Raw genomic sequence first — 23,068 nt, 5'->3', positions numbered from 1 at the left:
ATCTGCTCTCACAGGGTCCAATTTACCATCCTGCTTTACACAGTCAGAATTTGACGGTTTGGCTGCTGAGACCCACATTCTGAGAGACCGTGGCCTTTCGGGGCCAGTCCTTTCTACTCTGGTCAATGCCAGAAAGCCGGCCTCCAGGCTTATTTATTACAAAAACTGGAGGGCATATGTTTCCTGGTGTGAACTCAGGAAATGGCATCCTAGAAAGTATGTCATTAGCAGGATCTTGGCCTTTCTCCAGTCAGGCCTAGAAATGAATTTGGCCATAAGCACTATCAAGGTGCAGATTTCGGCCCTGTCAGTGTTTTTTCAGAAGCCACTTGCATCGCATTCCCTGGTGCAGGCTTTTATCCAGGGGGCCATGCGGATTAGACCGCCACTCAAACCTCCGGTATGCCCATGGGATCTGAATTTGGTTCTCTCGGCTTTGCAGGGGCAACCATTTGAACCTTTGCATCTGGCTTCATTAGTTCTCCTGACTAAAAAAATTGGTTTTCTTAGTAGCCATATCCACGGCTAGAAGAGTATCAGAGCTAGCAGCTCTCTCCAGCAAGGAGCCATATCTAATTATTCACAAGGACCAGGTGGTCATGCGCCCCAACAGGTCCTTTCTACCTAAGGTGGTTTCGGGATTCCATTTGAATCAAGACGTAATCCTACCATCCTTTTTTCCAGACCCACAGTCCGCAGAAGAAGAATCTTTGCACACTTTGGATGTGGTTAGGGCAATCAGTAATCACATCTTCAAGCAACTGCTCGGATAAGGAAAACTGATTGCTTGTTTATTTTGCCGGAAGGCCCTAGGAAGGGCCAGGCGGCGTCAAAATCCACTCTCTCAAGGTGGATTAGACAGATTATTTCTCAGGCCTATAGTGTTAAAGGGAAAATCCCTCCTTTTCCAGTGAAAGCGCACTCTACTTGGGCTGTAAGTGCTTTTTGGGCAGTGCATCACCAGGCCTCCCTGGCTCAGATCTGTAAGGCTGCAACTTGGTCATCAGTCCACACATTCACCAGATTCTATCAGGTGGATGTCAGAGGGCAAGAGGATATCGCCTTCGGGTGCAGTGTACTGCAGACTGCAGTTTAGGTCCTCCAGTCCCTGACAGTCTATAATTATAATCTGTGTCTCCCTCCCCTCAATCTGAGCATTGCTATGGGTCATCCCACTATGTAATGAAGCTCCTGTGTCCCGTGATGTATGATCAAGAAAATTGGATTTTTATATACAGCTTACCTGTAAAATCCTTTTCTTGAGAGTACATCACGGGACACAGGGCTCCCGCCCCTCTTGGGTTTTACGTGGTTTCTTATTGCTTTGCTAAAAAAAATGAGGTGCCTCCCATATGGGAGGGGTTATATGGGGGAGGAATTCTCCTTAATTGGGGTCAACCAGTGTCCAATCACCAGAGGTGCCTATATAACCCACTATGTAATGAAGCTCCTGTGTCCCGTGATGTACTCTCAAGAAAAGGATTTTACAGGTAAGCTGTATATAAAAATCCCATTATTTTCTATCTTCACCCAGTAACCCCCCGTCATGTCCGTCCTCTTCCTCCATAGTCACTGTGACGTCTTTTATCTCCAGCAGATGATGATACACACATATATAGTGTGGGAACATTTCCTTCATTTTGGAGATGTGTCACTTTCTCAATAGGGATGAGATGAACTTCGGTCCAAGTGTTGTTCCATGAACTTCGAAGATGTTCAGACGCCGAACCAAAACCCTATTAATATCAGTGGGAGCCGAATGTGTAACATTTCTGGGTTATCCTCACTGGGCGTCATATGACGTCCAGCAGGATAACATGCTCTCGCTAGAGTTGCCACCTCATCCCTTTAAACCCGAACACATATGAATTACACAGGTTCTGGGCTAATTTCATGCAGATAAGGCACCAAGTGAGTTTAATTATCACCTTAATCAGCCACAGAAACTGTGCAATTAATATGTGTTCGGTTTTAAAGGGATGAGGTGGCAACCTTAGCTCTCGCGCAGACACGTCGCATCTCTGATCGTGATAAGAAGCCTCTGACATGTGATCAGCTGTGACCAATCACAGCTGATCACCGTGAGAACCAGGAAGTGCCGGTAGACGGCATTCCTTCGGTTCGCGCTGACAGGGAGAGCTGATCGGCGGATTTTGGCCCAAACTTGTCTTGCATACACACGGTCGCACAAAGTTGTTGGAAAATCCGATCGTTCCGAATGCGGTGACGTACAACACGTACGACTATAAATGGGCCAGTATCCAATGGCTTTCGTCTCGTAATTTATTCTGAGCATGCATGGCACTTTGTCCATCGGAATTGTCTACACACCATCAGAATTTAAACGATCGGATTTTGTTGTCGGAAAATCTTAGATCCTGCTCTCAAACTTTGTGTGTCGGAAATTCCGATGGAAAAAGTCTGATGGAGCCCACACACGGTCGGATTTTTTCCGTCAACCCGATCCAATCGCACATTTTCTGTCGGAAAGTCCAACCGTGTGTACAGGGCATAAAACTGCGGCGGCTGGTCCTCAAGCAGTTAAGGGAAGGAAAAGACAGAAGTAAACTAAGATAGCAGAAGCTTTATATAAACTCTGATTTAATAAAGAGGTCCACCTAATAATAAACTGCAAGGTGACCACTACACACATACAGTAGCACAGGCCTAGCTATCTGGCACTGTGCATGTGAGATAATAACAATAGGACAGAGACACTTCTGTCACCAGACTTTAGATACACACCGACCTGCAATATATAAAGTATTAGAAGACGGGAACACTTGTGCGTTTTTTCTTTTTTGCTAAACATTCTGTTTCTTCTTGCAGAAAATTCCCTTTTAAAAAATATCAGTGTCCTCCAATCTGGGGTTTCTGATTCCTCTAGCAGGGACAGAAAGTACCTGTCTATAACCGATTATCTCTGTAATATTTACCAAGCAACAGTTATTTACAAATACAAACACTAGAGAAAAGCAGCTCCGTACACATGTACGAATTCTCACCGAGGACATTAACCCCTTATTTTCTCATCCTAATATTGTGCAACCAATACAGTACACTCAATTCTTCATCTACAGATAAACCTACAAAGGTCACATGTTCACAACAATGAGGATGAAGGAGGACCGGAGTCAAATGACTGAGAAGATACTAAACCTCACCCTGGAGATCATCTACCTGCTGACCGGAGAGGTGAGGAGGATTCTGGGAGGTCACATGACATCACTCTTATCTCTATTAATAAAACACAGACCTGGCCGGAGAGGTGAGGAGGATTCTGGGAATGTGACATAATATTAGTTTTTCTGGCATACAGAGTTTTCCTCTTATGAAGTCTGGAGATCATATGACCATCACAGGGCTTCCACCTCACTCCCTGACACCTGAGATAAACATCAAACAAAAATTTCTAGAAGTCACCCAGAAGATGATGGAGCTGCTGACAGGAGAGGTGAGCGGTGCTGGGAATTCTGGGACATTATCCAGTAACAGACAAGGGATGTGTCTGGATGGTGACTGTATCATTGTGTGTGTCAGGTTCCTATAAGGTGTCAGGATGTCACTGTCTATTTCTCCATGGAGGAGTGGGAGTATTTAGAAGGACACAAGGATCTCTACAAGGATGTCATGATGGACAATCAGCCGCCCCTCACATCACCGGGTAAGAGGAGACTTTATTGTAAAGGAGAGAGCAGTACGGAGGCTCCACCTAGATCCTCCATCATCTGATAAACACATAGAAACAATGTATTCAGTCAGTGTGTGTGTTTCCTACAGATGGATCCAGTAATGGGAACCCACCAGAGAGATGTCCCCGTCCTCTGTATTCCCGGGATTCCACACAGGAAGATCACACCATCCCCCACCATCATCAGGTAGATGAGGAGCAATCACTGATAGAATCATTAGGATCTGTACATTATCTGCATTGGTACTATTGATGTCATTTTTTTAAAATTCAGAGTGGAGACCTGAGAGATTCTAAAGTTAATGTTAAAGAGGAGACCAATGATGATGGGGTGATGGAGGAGTCTATAAAAGAACACAAAGATCTGTACCAGGACACCACGGTGGAGACATCCAGCTACAGAAACCCACCAGAGAGATGTCCCCGTCCTCTGTATTCCCGGGATTCCACACAGGAAGGTCACACCATCCCTCACCATCATCAGGTGGGTGGAGTTGAGGGTCTGGAACATAAAGTGATTGAACACTCTGACATGTGGAGACGACGTGTGGACTCAACAAGATTATATTTTCTATGTGATCTCCCATCATAAATACTTCTATTTTACAGATGTTATTTTCTGCCATTCTGTTGGTTTAGGGTGAAGATCTGATGAACATGAAAGTTGAGGGTGAAGTAGAAGAGACGTATGTGAGGGATGATCAGCAATATACAGAGGAGGCTGGAATGACAAAGTCATTTAAAGAGGAGGACACTCCTACAGGGATCAGCACAGGTGAGCAATAATTTATTCTTCTGTTATCTCTGCTCTGTTACTGCACACTGATTGGTCCAGAGTAGGGAGGGAGATAAGTGATATGAGTCAATAATAGGTTGATAATAGTCACTGATACACATTCTCAGGGCCTGCACTATCTCTAGGCGAACTAGGCAGCCGCCTAGGGTGAGCCACAGCCGCTGGTTTCCCTACTCTCCACCGGCTTCCTAACACTCAGTGGCGTATCATGGGGAGGGGGCAGCTATGGGCAGAGCAGCTACCCTTTGAGTCCCATGTTGTTCGGTGGCAGCAGGAGAGGGGCAGCAAACAGCGATGTCCTTGGGGTGTGGACGTCTATCTTCACACGGCAAGCAAGAGGCCCTGGTGAGGTGGCCGCGAGGAAGGCAAACAGCGAGGACAGCTAGGCCTGAGAAACCTGGTGGGAGATGAGATACACTGCCTTCCAGACCCCCCGAAGAGGCAGGCGCAGCATCCCTGGCACAGAGGCGCCTCCCAGAGCCTGTATTCCTTCTCCAACCTCCTATCCGCTCCAAGTCAACACTGACATGGCCTGAAGGACAGGCTGACTGGGGGCCCAGAGGATGGGAGGGAGCCGCAGACAGCCAGGGATGCACTGGAAGGAGCAGAGAATCACCGGATCAAGACAGAGATCAGGTCCTGCCTGTTGCTGGCCATCGTGAACATCCTACTACTGGTATGGAAGGTACTGGGCATCATACACACCTACCCATAGACAGAGACTGGAACAGGGGGTAGAGGAGGGACTGCAGACAGGACTAGGGATCTCTCTCATCTCTCCCCTCTTTTTTAACCCCTCCTCTCCCTCCCTCTCTCTCTCACCCCCCTCTCTCTTTCATCCTCCCTCTCTCTCTCACCCCCTCTCTCTGATGTTATGTGAATATTTTTTTTTATAAGGGCACACAATGAAAAAAAAAGTACCATTATAAAAAAAAGTGCCATTATAAAAAAAAAAAAAACAGACTAACAGGTTGCCCTCCTCCATTTATGATAATAATAGGTCATTTATATTTTATTCTGTGGGGGGGGGGGGGGGGTGCAAGTAGCTGGTCTTGCCTAGGGCACAAAATAATCTAGCACCTGCTCTGCCCACCCTACACATAATTTGTAGCACAGATATGATAACAGTTTGTGCTTTTCGGAGGTTGGTCCCTCTTCTTTTTAGCCTAGTGGTACCTAAATGTTAATATAAAACTCTATATAAAGAAGGATTCCAGGTATGGTATATTTTGACATAGTTAGATTGGACCAAGCTGGAGTAATGTAACTATGTATAATATACCATGCCTGGAATTCTTCTTTAACAGTCTTGCTGGGATGAAAAGTATTGGGGACACTGAGTCCTTACTGCTTGGCTCTTAGGGTCTGGTATAAATTTTAAGGGGAACCCAAAATTGAACTGGTGTGGGGGGCCCCAGTGTCTACTAAGCCATTGGGTCTGGATTGGGTTTCAAGAGGGTACCCTATTCAAAATTCCAGAAAAAAGAAATGGAGTCCTCCTAGTATCCATATTAGATCCTTATCTGATCCTTATATGAGTATGCAACTTGGCTAGTCTGGAGAGGGGGGGGGGGGGGGGGGGGTTAATCATGGGCCTCCCCCTGTATCATACAAGTCCTCTGGCAAAGCACCTTGTCCCCATGTTGAATAGAACATAGGCCTCTTCCCCACAACCCTGGCTCGTTGGTTGTGGGGGGCCTGCAGATGGGGAGCTTGTTGGAACCTGAAAGCCCCCTTTAAAAACTAAAAATCATTCAGTCTTGTCAGCCAGTGATACAGATCCACGTCAGTCATAATGAATGAAAGAAAGAACACATCCAACCATGTCACTCACTTTCTGAAAATGACAGTTCCTGGGCCCCACAGCTTAATGGAAACAAAGAGGAAGGATCTCTCAGGTGACGTCATTGGCCAAGTCACTGATGCCGCAGGGAATCCTAAATGACATCATTGACGTAAAATGGTCATGTCCATAGCTGGTCAAATATGTCAGTGTGATGCCCCGCTCATTTACCTAGATTCAGCTAGGGAGCTGTCATTCATGGTAAGCAGTCATTGGGAGTGAATGAATAGGAGTACTATGTACCACTTACTCATTCATGTACGAAGATGGTTATCCAGGGTCCCCTTATTTTAAAGTTGGCTTCCAAATTCTGAAAAGCTTGTGTCCTTTGTTCTCATCCACATGGAAACAAGATGCTTTTCCAGGGTAACCCCCATGTGGAGGGCATGTGGTTTTTTATAGTTCAGGAGAAGGGTCCTTCTTTCCTTGTCTGCTAGGCTACCATGCTCGATTAAGGGTCTGTTATGGATTTTTTTTGTTTTTTACATGGCGTTCCCTCTTAAGATCTATACCAGATCCTTGCAGGGGGTTTTCACCATCAGCATTAAATGACAGTATGTTCAGCCCCCTGGCTCACACATGCAAAATTGCAAACAAAAATACCGAGCCGCCTGGCTCTCTTCAGCAGCAGCACCACTGCTCAGGCTCCCACACGGAGCCCTCTTGACCCCTGTCAGCGACCTCAGGCTTGAGTCTCTAGCTTTCACAGTGCAGACCTGCACTCTCTGGCTTCTCCAGTGCACCCCTGCACTCTTTGACTTCTCCTTTGCAAGCCTGGTCCACGGGAGGGTGGAGCACAGAACCATGGTCCTGACTCTATAATACAATAAAATAGATAAGCGCAACTACATAAAACTATATGGTATGGTCTAATTAAATGGTTAAATCGATCACTAATTAGTTCAATAGACAAATATGTGCAAACTAATACTGTGCAGAAAAGCTGTGCAAAAAACAACAAATTGTGCAAAGATGCAAATATCCTGTGAGAAATACCAGTGTTGTGCCAAACGTAATTATCCTGCACAACAAACCACTGATATAATCCTATAAAATAAATTGCAGTTCAAAATACTGTGCAAAAAGGCAAAAATGTGCAACAATTATGCTGTGCAACAAATAATGTGCAAAGAAGCTGTGCAAAAAAAGGGGGAGACAGATTGCACAATAATGCAACAATCCTGTGATAATGCTGCGATAAATTCTGTGCAAAAAACGCAATAATCATAAACAGCAAATTCGTGCTATTATCCTGTGAAATAAAATGTAATCCACAATGCTGTATAATAAAACAGTCGACCCGTGTCCCTAATTAATCCTGTGATCTTATATAGCATTATAACAACAGTCCATACAATGTATCTGGTAGAGCCAGGAGAAAGTGCAGCAATGCTTAAATTGGAATCCTCAGTGACATTCTCCAATAAGTGCTCTTTATGCGTGTCACTTAATTCTCCCCATGCTCTTACTTCTATTCAGAACAAAATCAGCTTATTTCAATCAATAGGTTAGGTAATCACCACCGATCCCTGAGAGTAGTATATGTTCCTTCACGTCTTATGGCTCAAATAAATAAGTACAATCGCGGTGTTCACAGATAACGATATTAAGAGTGGCCAAATGGGCACTTACAATGTTAAAATAAATAGTAATTATCCTGTTGTGCAGGATAATTACGTTTGGCACAACACTGGTATTTCTTACAGGATATTTGCATCTTTGCACAATTTGTTGTTTTTTTGCACAGCTTTTAGGCACAGTATCAGTTTGCACATATTTGACTATTGCACTAATTAGTGATCCATTTGACCATTTAATTAGACCATACCATATAGTTTTATGTAGTTGCGCTTTTCTATTTTATTGTATTATTTATTCACATGAGTGCACGTTATACACTTCAGATTAGCAGCAATTACCCAGTTTTATTACATATTTTTACATAGATAGCATGAGGGACCCTCACTATTTATGGTCCTGACTCTACTATCAGGCCCACACACACCTGAACAATCAGTGTGCCGGTGAGTCTTAAAACCCGGACCCAGGACTAGGGATTTCATCCCACCCGGATCTCTAAGCCCTTGTACACACGGTCGGAGATTCCGACAGAATGTGTCCTATCGGACCGTTTTGTCAGATATTCTGACTGTGTGTGATCTCCATCGGACTGTTTCCGTCTGACTATCCGACGGACCAACTTTTCCAACTTGCCGGTAAAATTTTCCGACAAAATGCTCCGATCGGACATACTCTGATCATGTGTAGCCTACTCCGACGGACAAAGTGCCACGCATGCTGAGATCAAATTCCTAGACCAAAGCTATTGGCTACTAGCCTGAACGTAGTCCCGTTGTAACGAAATAACGTCATCACGCTGTGTGTATGCAACAGTTTCGGACAAAATCCATCGGACAAAATCCAACGGATTTGGTTGTCAGAATGTCCGACCGTGTGTACAAGGGCTAAGAAATCCCAGGGCTCCAGGTCCCAAAGTAGACTTTACTAAATAATGAGGAAACTGAAAAGCCAGTTTCCTCCCAAACAAGCAAATACACTGGAGCCCCTCAACCTGCCTGGTTGAGAATCCTGGACCCATACACTGGTAGGGTATCACGCTACCACAGTGGGCAATCATCACTGCAGAGTGCATGAGCATCATGGGAAATGTAGTTCCAAAACATCTGGAGTGCCAAGGTTCGTTATCACTGCTCTAAGGTATGGAAAACCTTTTGTACTTGGTGTAAATAAAAGCAAGTTGTTTCCACCTCTGTTCCTGTAATCCTAAAATTTCTTCAGGATGGGGTAGAGAAGGGTGTAGTCAACACTCTTTGAGTATAAGTGGCAACACTCTCTGTTTTTCTTGATGCTACGTTAGAGATAGGGCTACCCCTGTCACGAAACATAGAATCCCACCTTGGGACCTGACTAGGGTACTAGAGGCCTTATCTAGACACCCTTTTATACCTATAGAAGAGGTTCTCTTTAAGTTCTTGACCTTAAAGTTAGCCTTCCTGATAGTGATTACCACAGATAGAAGGGCGGGGAACTTACAGGATCTATCCATTAAAGAATCCTTTTGTTGATCCTACCAGATAGAATCACCCTCAGACCAGATTCTTTCTATCAGCCCAATGTGTCATAATTTTTTCATAGAACTCAGGATATGACCCTACTATCTTTTTGTGATAACCCTAAAAATGAACGGGAAAATAAATGTCTTTGTTTAGATGTTAGGAGATGCCTCCTCACTTATTTACAGAGGGCAAAAGTGTTTAGGAGATCTAATCATCTTTTGATTCTCTATTCTGGACCAAGGAAGGGACTTCAAGCATCTAAAGCTTCAGTCTCAAGGTGGATCAGGCAAGCCATCACTATAGGGTACGATTGCTCAGGTATCTCCGAACCAGCAAAGTTGAAAGCACACTCAACCAGAGCACTGGCAACCTTCTAGACCAAAAAAGTAGGCGCCTCCTGTGAGCAAATTCCCAGCGCAGCCACCTGGTCCAGCCAAGACACCTTCCTGAAGCACTACTGAGTGGAGGTGATGTTGCAGCAAGACCTAGCCTTCAGTCGAAAAGGGCTACAGTCAGTGGTTCCTGTGATTACTTGATTATCCTCTCAGTTGTTGCCGTCCTGGAAGGTGAGAGGAGAAAACCAACAGTTATGCTGTGTACACACGATAGGATTTTCTGACAACAAAATGTTGGATGTGAGCTTGTTGTGTGTATGCTCCATAGAACATTTGTTGTCGGAATGTTTTAGAGCAGGTTCTCAAATTTTCCGACAAAAAAACTTGGCGGAAATTCTGAGCGTGTGTACACAATTCCGGCGCACAAAAGTCCACGCATGCTCGGAATCAAGCAGAAGAGCTGCACTGGCTATTGAACTTAATTTTCCTCGGCACATCTTGTACGTCAACGCGTTCTTGACGTTTGGACTTTCCGACAACATTTGTGTGACCATGTGTATGCAAGACAAGTTTGAGCCAACATCCTTCACAAAAAAATCCACGGTTTTGTTGTCGGAAAGTCCTATCGTGTATACAGGGCATTACACTTACCGGTAACAGTGTTTCTACGAACCTTCCAGGATGGCAGGCCTACTTTCCGCCCAGTTAAGGGGGGAGAAAATAATGTAAACAGTAGGTGGTGAGTACCTAAGTGAATATATACCCCTTGTGGACCGGTTGGGAGATTTACTTATTTACAACGAAGGGACAAGGAGAATGGTGAGGCCTTTTAAGCAGCTGTAAACTGATTGTGTTTCCTGTAGGGAGGAGCCTCTCATCTCTCAGGGGTTGCCATCCTGGAAGGTTCATAGAAACACTGTTTACCGGTAAGTCTAAGCCCTTGTACACACGGTCGGAGATTCCGTCGGAATGTGTCCTATCGGACCGTTTTGTCGGATATTCCGACTGTGTGTGGTCTGCATCGGACTGTTTCCGTCGGAATATCCGTCGGACCAAATTTTCCAACTTTCTGGAAATATTTTCCGACAAACTGCTCCGATCGGACATACTCCGATCATGTGTAGCCTACTCCGACGGACAAAGTGCCACGCATGCTCAGATCAAATTCCTAGACCAAAGCTATTGGCTACTAGCCTGAATGTAGTCCCAGCGTAACGAAATAACGTCATCACGTTATGTACAATCGAATTTTCCGACAACTTGGTCCGACCGTGTGTATGCAACAGTTTCAGACAAAATCCGTCGGACAAAATCCAACGGATTTGGTTGTCAGAATGTCCGACCGTGTGTACAAGGGCTAACCGTTGTTTTTTTTTCAGACATTTCTGGATTTGGTAATGTCTGGTTATCAATAAATCATCTGGTCACTGCTCAAGGTCATCTTAGAAATCAGTAGAGAGGCATATACAGCTGGGTGTTTATAATAAGAGGTTGTAAATAAGGAGTCATCACCCGGTAGAAGATTCACACATATTCGGGGGGGGGGGCGGTGGTTTGTTTGGATAAAAGAGCAAGCTCCAGACCTCCTCTTGAGAGGAAGATGAGTTTACTTGATCTGCTTTCTTTTAACTGAAAGACCAAAGAGCAAGCCGGTTGCCGAAATGTTGACCTGGGCCAAGAAATTTGTCCACACCATGACAACGCCATCTGTTGGAGGATATCAAGGATAATCGCATAATCCCTGAAATTTTCTGATATTTTACTGATTGGACAGAGGACTATCAGGGGGTTGGGGGTAGTGATGTGGGTGGTGGTTGTGTGTGTTTATAAAATGAAGAGTCAGACCCTCTAGTGCTGTGAGTTACTAGAAGCTTAGGCCTATGGTCACTTGGTCTACTAGTCTGAACTTGAGCCTCTTGATTATCAGAGGTCACATGACAAGTGCATAGGCTTGTGGTTCTGTAAAGAGCATGCACCTTTCAGTCCCCATTGGTTCCTGCCCTGAAGGCTGCTTAAATGTAGATGTGATCTGGGAGGAGGATCATAGGCCCTTTGACTGAAGGGGGAGGAAGGCTCTCATCTGATTGGAACAGCCACAGAGAACATTGACTCAAGTCTATCTGATCCAGGTGGATTCTTGATTTTTGTGAATGAACCCTCTCATATATAATGATCATGTTTTTTTTTTTATATTTTCCAGGACCCGCCATCAGGGAACCCTCAAAGTATCATCTCCCTTTATCTCCAGGTTGTAAAATGGAAGATGAGGACATCACAAGAGATTGTGCAGGAGAAAAGACAATGAGCTCAGCTATTAATGGTGGACTTCACAGTGTGGATAGACTATTGAATACCGCTAACTCTGAGCAAACTCATACTGTGAGGGATGGTGACGGACTTCAGGGGGAGGAGAAATTTTCCTGTCCTGAACATGAGGAAAGTTTTAGCTCTGAATTAAGTCTTACTGTAAATCAAAGATCTCACACAGAGGAGAAGCTTCATTCCTGTTCTGAGTGCGGGAGATGTTTCCTTCTTAAATCAGAGCTTGTAATACATTGCAGGGCTCACACGGACAATACGCCAGTTTCCTGCCCTGAGTGCAGCAAATGTTTTACAAAGAAATCAGACCTGGTTAGACATCTGAGATGTCACACAGGGGAGAAGCCTTATTCCTGCCCCGAATGCGGGAAATGTTTTTCAGAGAAATCAGTGCTTGTTAAGCATCAGGGATTACACATGGGGGAGAAGCTGTATTCCTGCTCTGAATGTGGAAAATGTTTTTCACAAAAAGGAAGCCTTGTTAGATACCAGAGATTACACACGGGGGTAAAGCCACATTCCTGCCCTGAATGTGGGAAATGTTTTATGTGGATGTCACAATTTATTAGACACTAGGTACATCACACAGGAGAGAAGCCATATTCTTGCTCTGAGTGCAGAAAATGTTTTTCAGATACATCACAACTTGCTACACATCAGAGATCTCACACGGGGGAAAAGCCGTATTCTTGACATTAGACCTGGTTAAACATAAGATATCGCACATCGGGGAGAGGCAAGATTCTGCCCCTGAAAATGGGGAATGTCTTACAAAGAAATTAGACCTGGTTAAAAGTAGGAGATCACACGCGGGGGAGAAGTCACATTCCTGCCCTGAATGTGAGAAATTTTTTACATGGAAATCAGACCTTGCTAGACATCAGAGATCTCACACGGGGGAGAAGTCACATTCCTGCCCTGAATATGAGAAATGTTTTACATGGAAATCAGACCTTGCTAGACATCAGAGATCTCACACGGGGGAGAAGTCACATTCCTGCCCTGAATGTGGGAAATGTTTTACATGGAAATCAGACCTTGCTAGACATCAGAGATCTCACACAAGGGAGAAACCATATTCTTGCCCTGAGTGCGGGAAATGTTATACACAGAAACCACACCTTGTTATACATCAGAGATCTCACACTGGGGAGAAGCCATATTCTTTCCCTGAGTGTTGGAATAGTTATTCACGGAAACAACACCTTGTTAGACATCAGAGATCTCACACTGGTGAGAAGCCGTATTCTTGTCCTGATTGCGGGAAATTTTATTCACGGAAACCACGCCTTGTTAGACATCAGAGATCTCACACTGGTGAGAAGCCGTATTCTTGCCTTGAGTGCGGGAAATGTTTTTCACAGAAATCAGGCCTTGTTAGACATCAAAGATCTCACAGAAAAGCGTAGGGAGGAGTCGAACATTCCTGGGTTCAGTTCCTAGTAGGTATTCTGAACAACTCCTAAATTCTGAATGGTAATCCAAACCTCATTGAAGTCAATGGAAGTAGACTCTTTCAAATTAATTGAGTCTACTTTTAAGGCTAATAGGCAAGTGGGTATCAAAGGGCATGGGAAGCTGGGCACTGCCCTGGGGGGAAAGCATGATACACTATATACCAGGAAACTACAGACCAGTCAGCCTAACATCAATAGAATGTAAGGTATTAGAGGGAATGGTAAGGAACTATATCCTGTGATAAAGGTATTATAAGTGACAGCCAGCTTGAATTTATGAAAGACCGTTCTTTGCAGACTAACCTGCTATCATTCTATGAGTAAAGAAATGAGAAATTAGAAGGGAGAAGTTCAGTGGGAGTAGTTTATCCACATTTTGTACCTCATAATTGTTTAATCTATAAAATACATTCTGCTGATGAAATTATATGTACGTGGATATTAAACTGGTTACATGAAAAACTCCAGAGAGTTGTAATGAATGAGCCCTGAATGATGGGCCCCAGGGTTCTGTCTGTGGGGTCGATACTATTCAATTTGTTTTTAATGATATAAAGTTTGGCATCAAGAGCTCAATTGCAATGTTTGCTGATGATACCAGATTATGCCGGTAAATAACTTTGGCACAGGATGTAGCATCATTACAGGAACATCTTGACAAAACGGGGGTTGGCAGTTACATTGCAGATCAGGTTCACTATTGAGAAATGCAAAGTTATACCAAAAATACACATTAATAGGATCTCCCCTGAGAAAAGGATCTGGGGGTGTTTATAGATCACAGACTTAGCAATGACACATAATGCCGCAGCTAACAAAGCCAGCAGACCACTCTCATGCAGTAAAAAGGGCACAAAGCAAGTTCCATAAAGACATGGATCATCGAGTTTGGGGTGGAGGAACTTGACTGGCCTGCATAGAGGTCCTGACCTCAACCCGTTAGAGCACCTTTGAGATGAATTAGAGCAGAGGCTGTGATCCAGGCATTCTCATCCAACATCCATGCCTATCGTCACAAATGTGATTCTGAAAGAATGGTCAAACATTCCATTGACACAATCCTAAACTTTGTGGACAGCCTTCCCAGAAGAGTTGAAGCTGTTATAGCTGCAAGGGGTGGGCCGACTAAATACTGAACCCGGCGAAGACTGGGATGCCATTAAAGTTCATGTAAAGGTAGGCGTCACAATACTTTGATAATATGGTGTATGTTTTCCTCTGCTTCAATGCCTCCAAAACCTCCATACTCCTCCTCCTCCCTCTCCTCTTGAGTGTTCTGTGGCATCCCAACAATGGTGTCTCCATAAAGTGGGCCTTGAGAGGAAAGGAAGTCCTCTTCTTTTCTCCCCCTGCTCTGCCTCAAGTGCCCTGTCCATAATGCCACGCAGAGTCTGCTCCAGCAGGAACACAATAGGGTTTGTGTCACTGATACAGAAGAGGGGAAGGTCCCTTCCCCTTTTCTGTTTCAGTGTGGGTTCCCCGACCCCAGAGCAGGCTGCCTGTTTCCAATGGATAGTACAGAGATTTCTCATTGATTTTTTTTGTCTCTTATTCCCATCCAAACAGAGTATATAAGAGGCCCTGTTTCATATATAGGTGCATAACTATTTTCATTTCCACAATTGTGGACATTTCATCCACCAGCTTTTGGACCTTTTATCAGATAAGCCAGGACAGCGCTGGGAATTTCTGTTTGATTGTGTCACTGATGCATGCATTGTCACGGCACACCATCCTTGTCGCCTTCTCAAATGATGACAGTACAGTGCATGCATCTTATATCAGCAGCCATTAGCGTGGGGGAAAAAAAAGCAGAGCAGCCCTGAGCCTGTCCTTGTGCCTTACTCACACAGGTACTTGTTGACATCCCTCTGCTGCATGTGCAGCTGTTGCAGCATTGCCAAAGTTGGAGTGCCACCTGGTGGGCATGTCACAAATCAGGCGGTTTACAGGCAGGTAGAATTCCCACCGAACACCGGCTGTGTATGACTGCCTGAAATGGCTACAGACTCTTCTGGCTTGCTTCAGAAGATCTTGCAACCATGTATACATGTTCAAGAAATGCTGCACCACCAAATTGAGGACCTGTGCCAGGCATGTCACATGTGTCAACTTTCCCTATCAAAGGGCAGACAGGAGGTTAGTACCATTATCGCACATCACCATTCCTGGCTCAAGCTTTTATGTTGTGAACAACCTCTAGGCTTACCCCTGCAGAGTTGAAATAATCTCTGCTCCAGTGTGGCTCCTGTCCCCTAGACAGACCAGCTGAAGCACTTCATGGCATCTTTGAGCCTGACTCGTTGAGTAGCCCCTTGAACGCTAAGTGCTAATAGGAGCGACTCAAGTTGCTCCGGCTTAGAAAAAGGTTCCTGTACTATTTTTGGGGCGACTTCAGGCGATTTTCATTGACTTCTATAAAGAAGTTGTTGCTGAAGTTGTGTGCAGGTCGCGTCTGTGAGTCGCGCTGCAAGTCGTGTCACCCCTGTGTGAACTGGCACTTAGGGGGTACTGGTGGTTCATAGGACAATTCAACAGAGGAGGGGGTGGAGTTGAAAAAAATCTCATATCATCACCACCAGCTGTATGGAGACTTGGCGGCAAAACAAGCTCCAGCACTGAGCCCTGTTCTGTACCCTTCCTAGTTGCAAGCAGAGTTACCCAATGTGCTGTGAACAAAATCTATCGTCCCTGACTTTGCTTGCTGGAGCACGTGTCAGCAGTAAGGTGGACTTTGCAGCTAACCGCCTTGCCCAACAATGCTACAACATTGTCTTCCATGGGATGGTACAGAGTTGGAATGGCCTTACGTGCAAAGAAATAGTGACTGGTAACCTGCTATTGTGGTACAGCACATTCTGCAAATGCGCAGAAAGAAGCAGAATTCACCAGATGGGAAGGCAAGAGTTGTAAAGCCAGCAGCTTGGACAAGCTGGGATTTACAGTAGATGCTGGGCACGTGGGTAGCAGTGACTTTATTTTTTTTGACTGCAGCAGCTGGAGCGGAGAAAATGCCTGCTATACTCTACAGCCGGTGGTGTGCTGCTGGCAGATATGCTCCAAAGACCGGTGACATCATCCCTGTCAGTGGAGGCTGCTGAGAGGTAATGAGATATAATAGGGGCAAACCTGAAAGGTAAGGAGTGAGGAGGAAAATAATTGCATCCCTTTTGTGTGGCTTTTAGGCGCTCTTGCCAACGGGCTTAGTGGTGGGAGGTTAAATGCCTTGTGGTAGCCATGTGGCACCCAAATGGTTGGTGTTTTTGCCACACTCGTTCTGCTTGAGGCAATGTTTGCAAATTGCAACAGTGCGATTGGCTGCCCATGTGCTAAAAAAAAGGCCCAGACAGTTGAGCCGTGTGAAGTGGGCCGGAAGATAACAGCTCCACAATCTGATGGAATAGGACGGCTGCTCTCTACTCTTCCGTGATGGCTGCTTCTGGAGGACATCCCGCCTTCTTGAGGTTGTGTCTCACCCTCACTTTCCTCCTCTGCTCTATCCACCACCCAAGTCGTGTCAGTGAGCGTGTCATCGTCATCCTCAGATCGTAATGTGGCACCTCACTGGCACTTTTCACAGTCTCCTGGAACCTGGGAGATGCAGACATGATGGTACAGTAGCTGAAATCCCAGGACTGTCCTACAAAATGTAGGACACTTAGAGAAAAACAACAAGTTCATAGTATGAGATGTTTCTCAGGGCTGCAGTTCCTCTGAGCTCTACAAGGCGGTGATCTCACCAAAACTGACAGGAAGTGATGTCAGGTACAGACAGGAAGTTCTAGGTGAGAGGCGAGTCGGGAGGAATTAGAGAGGAGACATTGCTGGAAGTGGCAGCAGAGGAGGTAATAAGATTGTATTTTCTATTTACACCCAGTAACCCCCCTGTCATGTCCGTCCTCTTCCTCCATAGTCACTGTGATGTCTTTTATCTCCAGCAGATGATGATACACACATATATAGTGTGGAAACATAGATTAACCCCTTCAGGGGCAGAACTAAGGATGGGCTCAGGCGTGTTCACAGCTAGGATTGCCACCTAAAGGTGCTTTGGGGTGGGGGGGCCGCAGGGTACCCCCCTTTCCCAAAGCACCCACCCCCCCCCCATGTTGAGGGCATGCAGCCTAGTACGGCTCAGGGGGGGGGCGCTCGCTTGTCCCCACCCCCTTTCCTGACCGGCCGGGCTGCTTGCTCGGATAAGGGTCTTATATGGACCTGGGGGGGGACCCCCACGCCGTTTTTTCGGCGTAGGGCTGCCCCTTTAAGTCCATACCAGGTAATGGGGCCAGCAACGTGTCAATTTCGCCGCCAAAGGTGGCGACATTGACTTCCTTTGCTAAGATAGGGGTCTGGTATCGATTTTGGGGGGACGCCCACACCCAGCAGTGCACCCTCATTAGCACCCAGCAGTGCAACCTCTTCAGCACCCAGATGTGCAGCCACATATCGCAACACAGTCACCAGTATGGCAACATTTTTTTTTTACCAGTAGAGGAGGCCTACCAGCGTCTTAGCCTGAGCAATGAGAGCAGTGGAGAGCTCTTTGAGTCTCAGTCCGATTCTGATTCGGTATATTAACCACTTGCCGCCCGCCCTATTACAAATTGACGGTGGCAAAGTGGTTTCATAATCCTGATCGGACGTCATATGACGTCCTCAGGATTATGAGCCGCTGCGCGGCCCCGGGGGCGCGCATCGCGGCGATCGTTGTTGCGGGGTGTCAGTCTGACACCCGGCAACTACGATCCCGGTAAAGAGTCTCCGACCGAGACTCTTTACCACGTGATCAGCTGTGTCCAATCACGGCTGATCACAGTGTAAATAGGAAGAGCCGGTGATCGGCTTTTCCTCACTCGCGTCTGTCAGACGCGAGTAGAGGAGAGCCGATCGGCTGCTCCTGTGACAGGGGGGGCCTGTGCTGATCGATTATCAGCACAGCCCCTACGAGGATCCACCAGGGACGCCACCAGACCACCAGGGATGCTCAGGATAAGGTATGCCACCCTAGACCACCAGGGATGCCAGTCAGTGCCACAATGGATGCCAATCAGTGCCCATAATGGATGCCAATCAGTGCCCACAATGGGCATCACTGATTGGCATGCATTATTGTTTGGCACTGATTGGCATCCATTAGTACAGTATATTATAATACAATCAGTTCCCATCCGTGCCGCCTATCAGTGCCCATCCATGCCACCTATCAGTGCCCATCCATGCCCACCTGTGCCGCCTACCCATGCCCACCTGTGCCGACTACCCATGCCCACCTGTGCCGCCTATCCATGCCCATCCATGCCACCCATCCATGCACATCCATGCCAGCTATCAGTGCCAATTTGTGCCACCTATCAGTGCCCATCCGTGTCGCCCATCAGTGCCGCCCATCAGTGCCGCCTATCAGTGCCCATCAGTGCCGCCTATCAGTGCCACATACAGTATCAGTGTCCATCAATGCCACCTCATCAGTGCCACTTCATTGGTGCCACCTCATCGGTGCCCATCAGTGCTGCCTTATCATTGCCCATCAGTGTATCCCCATCAGTGCCCATCAGTGAAGGAGAAAATTTACTTATTTATAAAGTTTTGAAACTGAAACAAAAAAAATTTTTATTTTTTCAAAATTTTCGGTATTTTTTTATTTGTTTAGCAAAAAATAAAAACCGTAGAGGTGATCAAATACCACCAAAAGAAAGCTCTATTTGTGGGAAAAAAATGATAAAAATTTCATTTGGGTACAGTGTAGCATGACCGCGCAATTGTCATTCAAAGTGCGACAGCGCTGAAAGCTTAAAATTGGTCTGGGCAGGAAGGTGTTTAAGTGCCTGGTATTGAAGTGGTTAAGCTGTTGCAAGCAGTGGGTCTGCAACAGAATCGGAGGAAGATGAATGTGTGACCATGAAAAGAAAGTGTTCTGGCGTGGAGCAGCAGCCTACTACCAGTAGCGCAGTGCCGTCCACCTCGAGCGCAGTGCAGTCCCAGAGAAAGAGATTGAACATTAACTTTTTGGGACTTTTGCACATTTTGCATTTTTGTGTATCGCTTTATTTATCAATTTTTTGAATAACTATACACATGAGTTTATCTTTTCAATTTTTAGTGTGATTTCAGCACTTGATATTCAACATGGACTCTTTATAGGATTCATGTATATTCACTTTTCATTAGAATTATTTTTAATTTTGATTGCATCGCAGATCTCATACATATTTAGCGCAACATTATATATTTTCTCATGAAAAGAAGGTGTTCTGGCGTGGTGCAGCAGCCTACTACCAGCAGCACAGTGCCATCCACCTCGAGCGCAGTGCCGTCCACCTCGAGCGCAGTGCCGTCCACCTCGAGCGCAGTGCCGTCCACCTCGAGCGCAGTGCCGTCCCCCTCCAGCGCAGTGCCATCCACCTCGAGTGCAGTGCCACTGCAAGAAAGGCCAAGCACCAGTAGGGTGTCATCTCAGCCCCAAAGGAATAGGGCACATGCCAGCCTTCCCTGTGCCCTTCAAAACCTCCTGTAGCTTCCCCCTAATCCTGGAGCAGCAAACATCGCCCATTTCACCGCCCAGCCAGGTGCCTAAGTGAACACCGATAATTTTGCCATGCTTGATTTTTTTTCATTTGGTTTTTACTGAAGATTTACTACCATCCATTGTGGCCCAGTGCAACCTCTATGTACAGAAGTACATAGTAAGCGATCCTGGTTCTAGTTACGCCCCTCCCTTTGAGCGGAGAGAACTTACCATAGAGGAATTCACATTTTTTTTAGGCCTAACTTTTACTATGGGACTCACAAAAAAACTGTACTCCTATTGGTCTACCAACCCCATCCACCACATGCCAATCTTCTCATCCATTATGCCAAAATCAAGATACCTTATGATTATGTGCTTCCTCCACTATAATGATAACACCCAGTGCCCTCCCTGAAATGACCCAGCTTTTGACAAATTATTTAAAATTTGGCCACTCCTAAATTATTTCTCTGAAAAATGCCCCCAGTTATATACCCCCTGACCAGAATATTTCCTTGGATGAGTCCCTTGTAAAATTCACAGGCAGGCTGGGCATCAAACATTTTATCCCCAGCAAAAGGGCCCGATATGGGGTTAAACTGTACAAACTTTGTGACTCCCTAATGCATCCCCCTGAGTATATTGGAGCCAGCGGAAAAGTTGTCTGGGAGCTTGTCTATCCACTCCTTGGAAAGAGATACCATCTTTATGTGAATACATTTTATACGAGCTTGCCCTTCTTCCGCAATGTTCACCAGAGGGACACCCCAGCATGTGGTACAGTGAGAGCCAATAGAAAGGGCTTCCCGCAAAAACTCATCAATGAAAGGCTACGACGAGGGGAGATGGCATCTTTGCAGAACCAGGAGCTATTGGCTGTCAGGTGGAGAGACAGACGAAATGTCCACATGCTCACATCAATCCATAACGACACCTACTCTACGTGGAAATCCCCAGAAGAAACAGCCCAATGCAGAAACCAACTTGTGTTCATGACTATAATTTGTTAATGGGGGGAGTGTACTTCAATGATCAGAAGATCGAACCCTACCTTCCCACAAGAAAATCCCGCCATTGGTATAAAAAGTGTCCATTTATTTTTTCAGTTTGGCCATGTATAACACTTATGTTATTTACCGAAAATCGACCGAGACCCCCGTTTCCTACCTGCATTACCAAGAACAATTTATCTCTGCCCTTTTGTACCCTGAAGGCCCACCAGAAAATATTCACTCTGATTCAGTGAGCAGACTCCACAAACACCACTTTCCTGAGAAATCCCCCCTGAGAAACAGGCCACAGATGTCAGAAGAAATGCTGGGTGTGCTCCAGAGGAGGAGTTAGAAGAGACACCATGTATTATTGTCCCCAATGTCCTTCCCAACCAGGCCTCTGTATAGGTGACTGTTTCTTCCGTTACTATAGTTCTCTACATTATTAGGGAAGTATGGTAAACGTAATTCTAATTTCCTGTAATTTTTCTGCACACCCCTTATGCCAGTGCACGCAACTGTAAATACCTCTGCCTTCTCTGGAACTGACCCTGGCCTGTTATACAACCAAGCTTCAGCCTAACGCTAAACATACCCTTGCCTTCTTCAGATCTAACCCTGGCCTGTTATCCTTCTTCCAGGAATCCCCCCTTTATAAGATATCCTATTCTTCCAATCTGGGGTTTCTGATCCCACTAGCAGGGACAGAAAGTACCTGTCTATAACCAATTATCCCTTTGATATTTACCAAGAAATGGCTATTTACAATTACAGACATTAGAGGGAAACACCTCCCTACTCATCTGTCAATTCCCACTAGGGGCAGTTCACCTATTAACCCCTTACATCCCCATCATAATATTGTACAACCAATATAATACAAATTATTCTTCATCTACAGAGAAACCTACAGAAATGACATGACCACATCACTAAGGATGGAGAAGGACCAGAGTCACATGACTGAGAGGATACTAAACCTCACCCTGGAGATCATCTACCTGCTGACTGGAGAGGTGAGGAGGATTCTGGGAGGTCACATGACATCACTCTTATCTGTAATAATAAAATACAGACCTGACCAGAGAGGTGAGGAAGATTCTTGGAATAAGACATGATATTACTATTTTTGCTTAAATACAGAGTTTTCCACCTGCAAAGTCTGGAGATCATATAACCATCACAGTGCCTTCTCCTCACTCCCTGACACCTGAGATAAACAGCAATAAGAAGATTCTAGAAGTCGCCAAGAAGATGATGGAGCTGCTGACAGGAGAGGTGAGCGGTGCCGGGAATTCTGGGACATTATCCAGTAACAGACAAGGGATGTGTCTGGATGGTGACTGTATCATTGTGTGTGTCAGGTTCCTATAAGGAGTCAGGATGTCACTGTCTATTTCTCCATGGAGGAGTGGGAGTATTTAGAAGGACACAAGGATCTCTACAAGGACGTCATGATGGACAATCAGCCGCCCCTCACATCACCGGGTAAGAGGAGACTTTATTGTAAAGGAGAGAGCAGTACGGAGGCTCCACCTAGATCCCCCATCATCTGATAAACACATAGAAACAATGTATTCAGTCAGTGTGTGTGTTTCCTACAGATGGATCCAGTAATGGAGACCCACCAGAGAGATGTCCCCGTCCTCTGTATTCCCGGGATTCCGCACAGAAAGGTCACACCATCCCTCACCATCATCAGGTAGATGAGGAACAATCACTGATAGTATCATTAGGATCTGTACATTATCTGCATTGTTACAATTTCTGTAATTTTATTATATATTCAGAGTGCTTCTAAAGTTGATATTAAAGAAGAGATAAAAGATGAGGATGATGATGATGGGGTGATGGGGGAGTCAGAGTTTCTAAAAGAACACAAAGATCTGTACCAGGACTCCATGATGGGGTCATCCAGCTTCAGAAACCCACCAGAGAGATGTCCCCGTTCTCTGTATTCCTGGGATTCCACACAGGAAGGTCACACCATCCCTCACCATCATCAGGTAGATAATTGACAATTATTGGTAGTTGCGATTTATACACAGTA

The 23,068-nt window shown here is 45.5% G+C and overlaps 1 protein-coding gene and 1 pseudogene across 2 annotated transcripts in view; both read left to right on the top strand.

Annotated features, from left to right (window-relative positions):
* Positions 1-1,456: 1,456 nt before the first annotated feature.
* LOC143989524 (uncharacterized) lies at positions 1,457-13,981 on the top strand (annotated as a pseudogene). The gene is made up of 8 exons (XR_013277042.1): positions 1,457-3,195; positions 3,320-3,454; positions 3,541-3,664; positions 3,781-3,878; positions 3,966-4,175; positions 4,331-4,466; positions 11,943-12,662; positions 12,887-13,981. The product of XR_013277042.1 is annotated as an uncharacterized LOC143989524 (transcript).
* Positions 13,982-17,298: 3,317 nt separating this feature from the next.
* Positions 17,299-23,068, top strand: part of LOC143989523 (uncharacterized) — an 89,935-nt gene continuing 84,165 nt past the window's right edge. The window contains exons 1-6 of the mRNA XM_077489658.1: positions 17,299-17,363; positions 21,920-22,034; positions 22,162-22,296; positions 22,383-22,506; positions 22,623-22,720; positions 22,809-23,024. Of these exons, the coding sequence (XP_077345784.1) occupies positions 21,939-22,034; positions 22,162-22,296; positions 22,383-22,506; positions 22,623-22,720; positions 22,809-23,024 (669 nt within the window). The 5' untranslated portion in view covers positions 17,299-17,363; positions 21,920-21,938. The remainder of the gene's footprint in view (positions 17,364-21,919; positions 22,035-22,161; positions 22,297-22,382; positions 22,507-22,622; positions 22,721-22,808; positions 23,025-23,068) is intronic.

This window comes from Lithobates pipiens, unplaced genomic scaffold (assembly GCF_037356315.1).
Source record: "Lithobates pipiens isolate NorthernLeopardFrog02 unplaced genomic scaffold, aLitPip1_a1.2 Scaffold_18, whole genome shotgun sequence".
In the NCBI taxonomy this organism is placed as follows: Eukaryota; Metazoa; Chordata; class Amphibia; order Anura; family Ranidae; genus Lithobates; species Lithobates pipiens.
The sequence above is the reverse complement of the archived record's forward strand: the minus strand, read 5'-3'. Positions and strand labels throughout refer to the sequence as shown.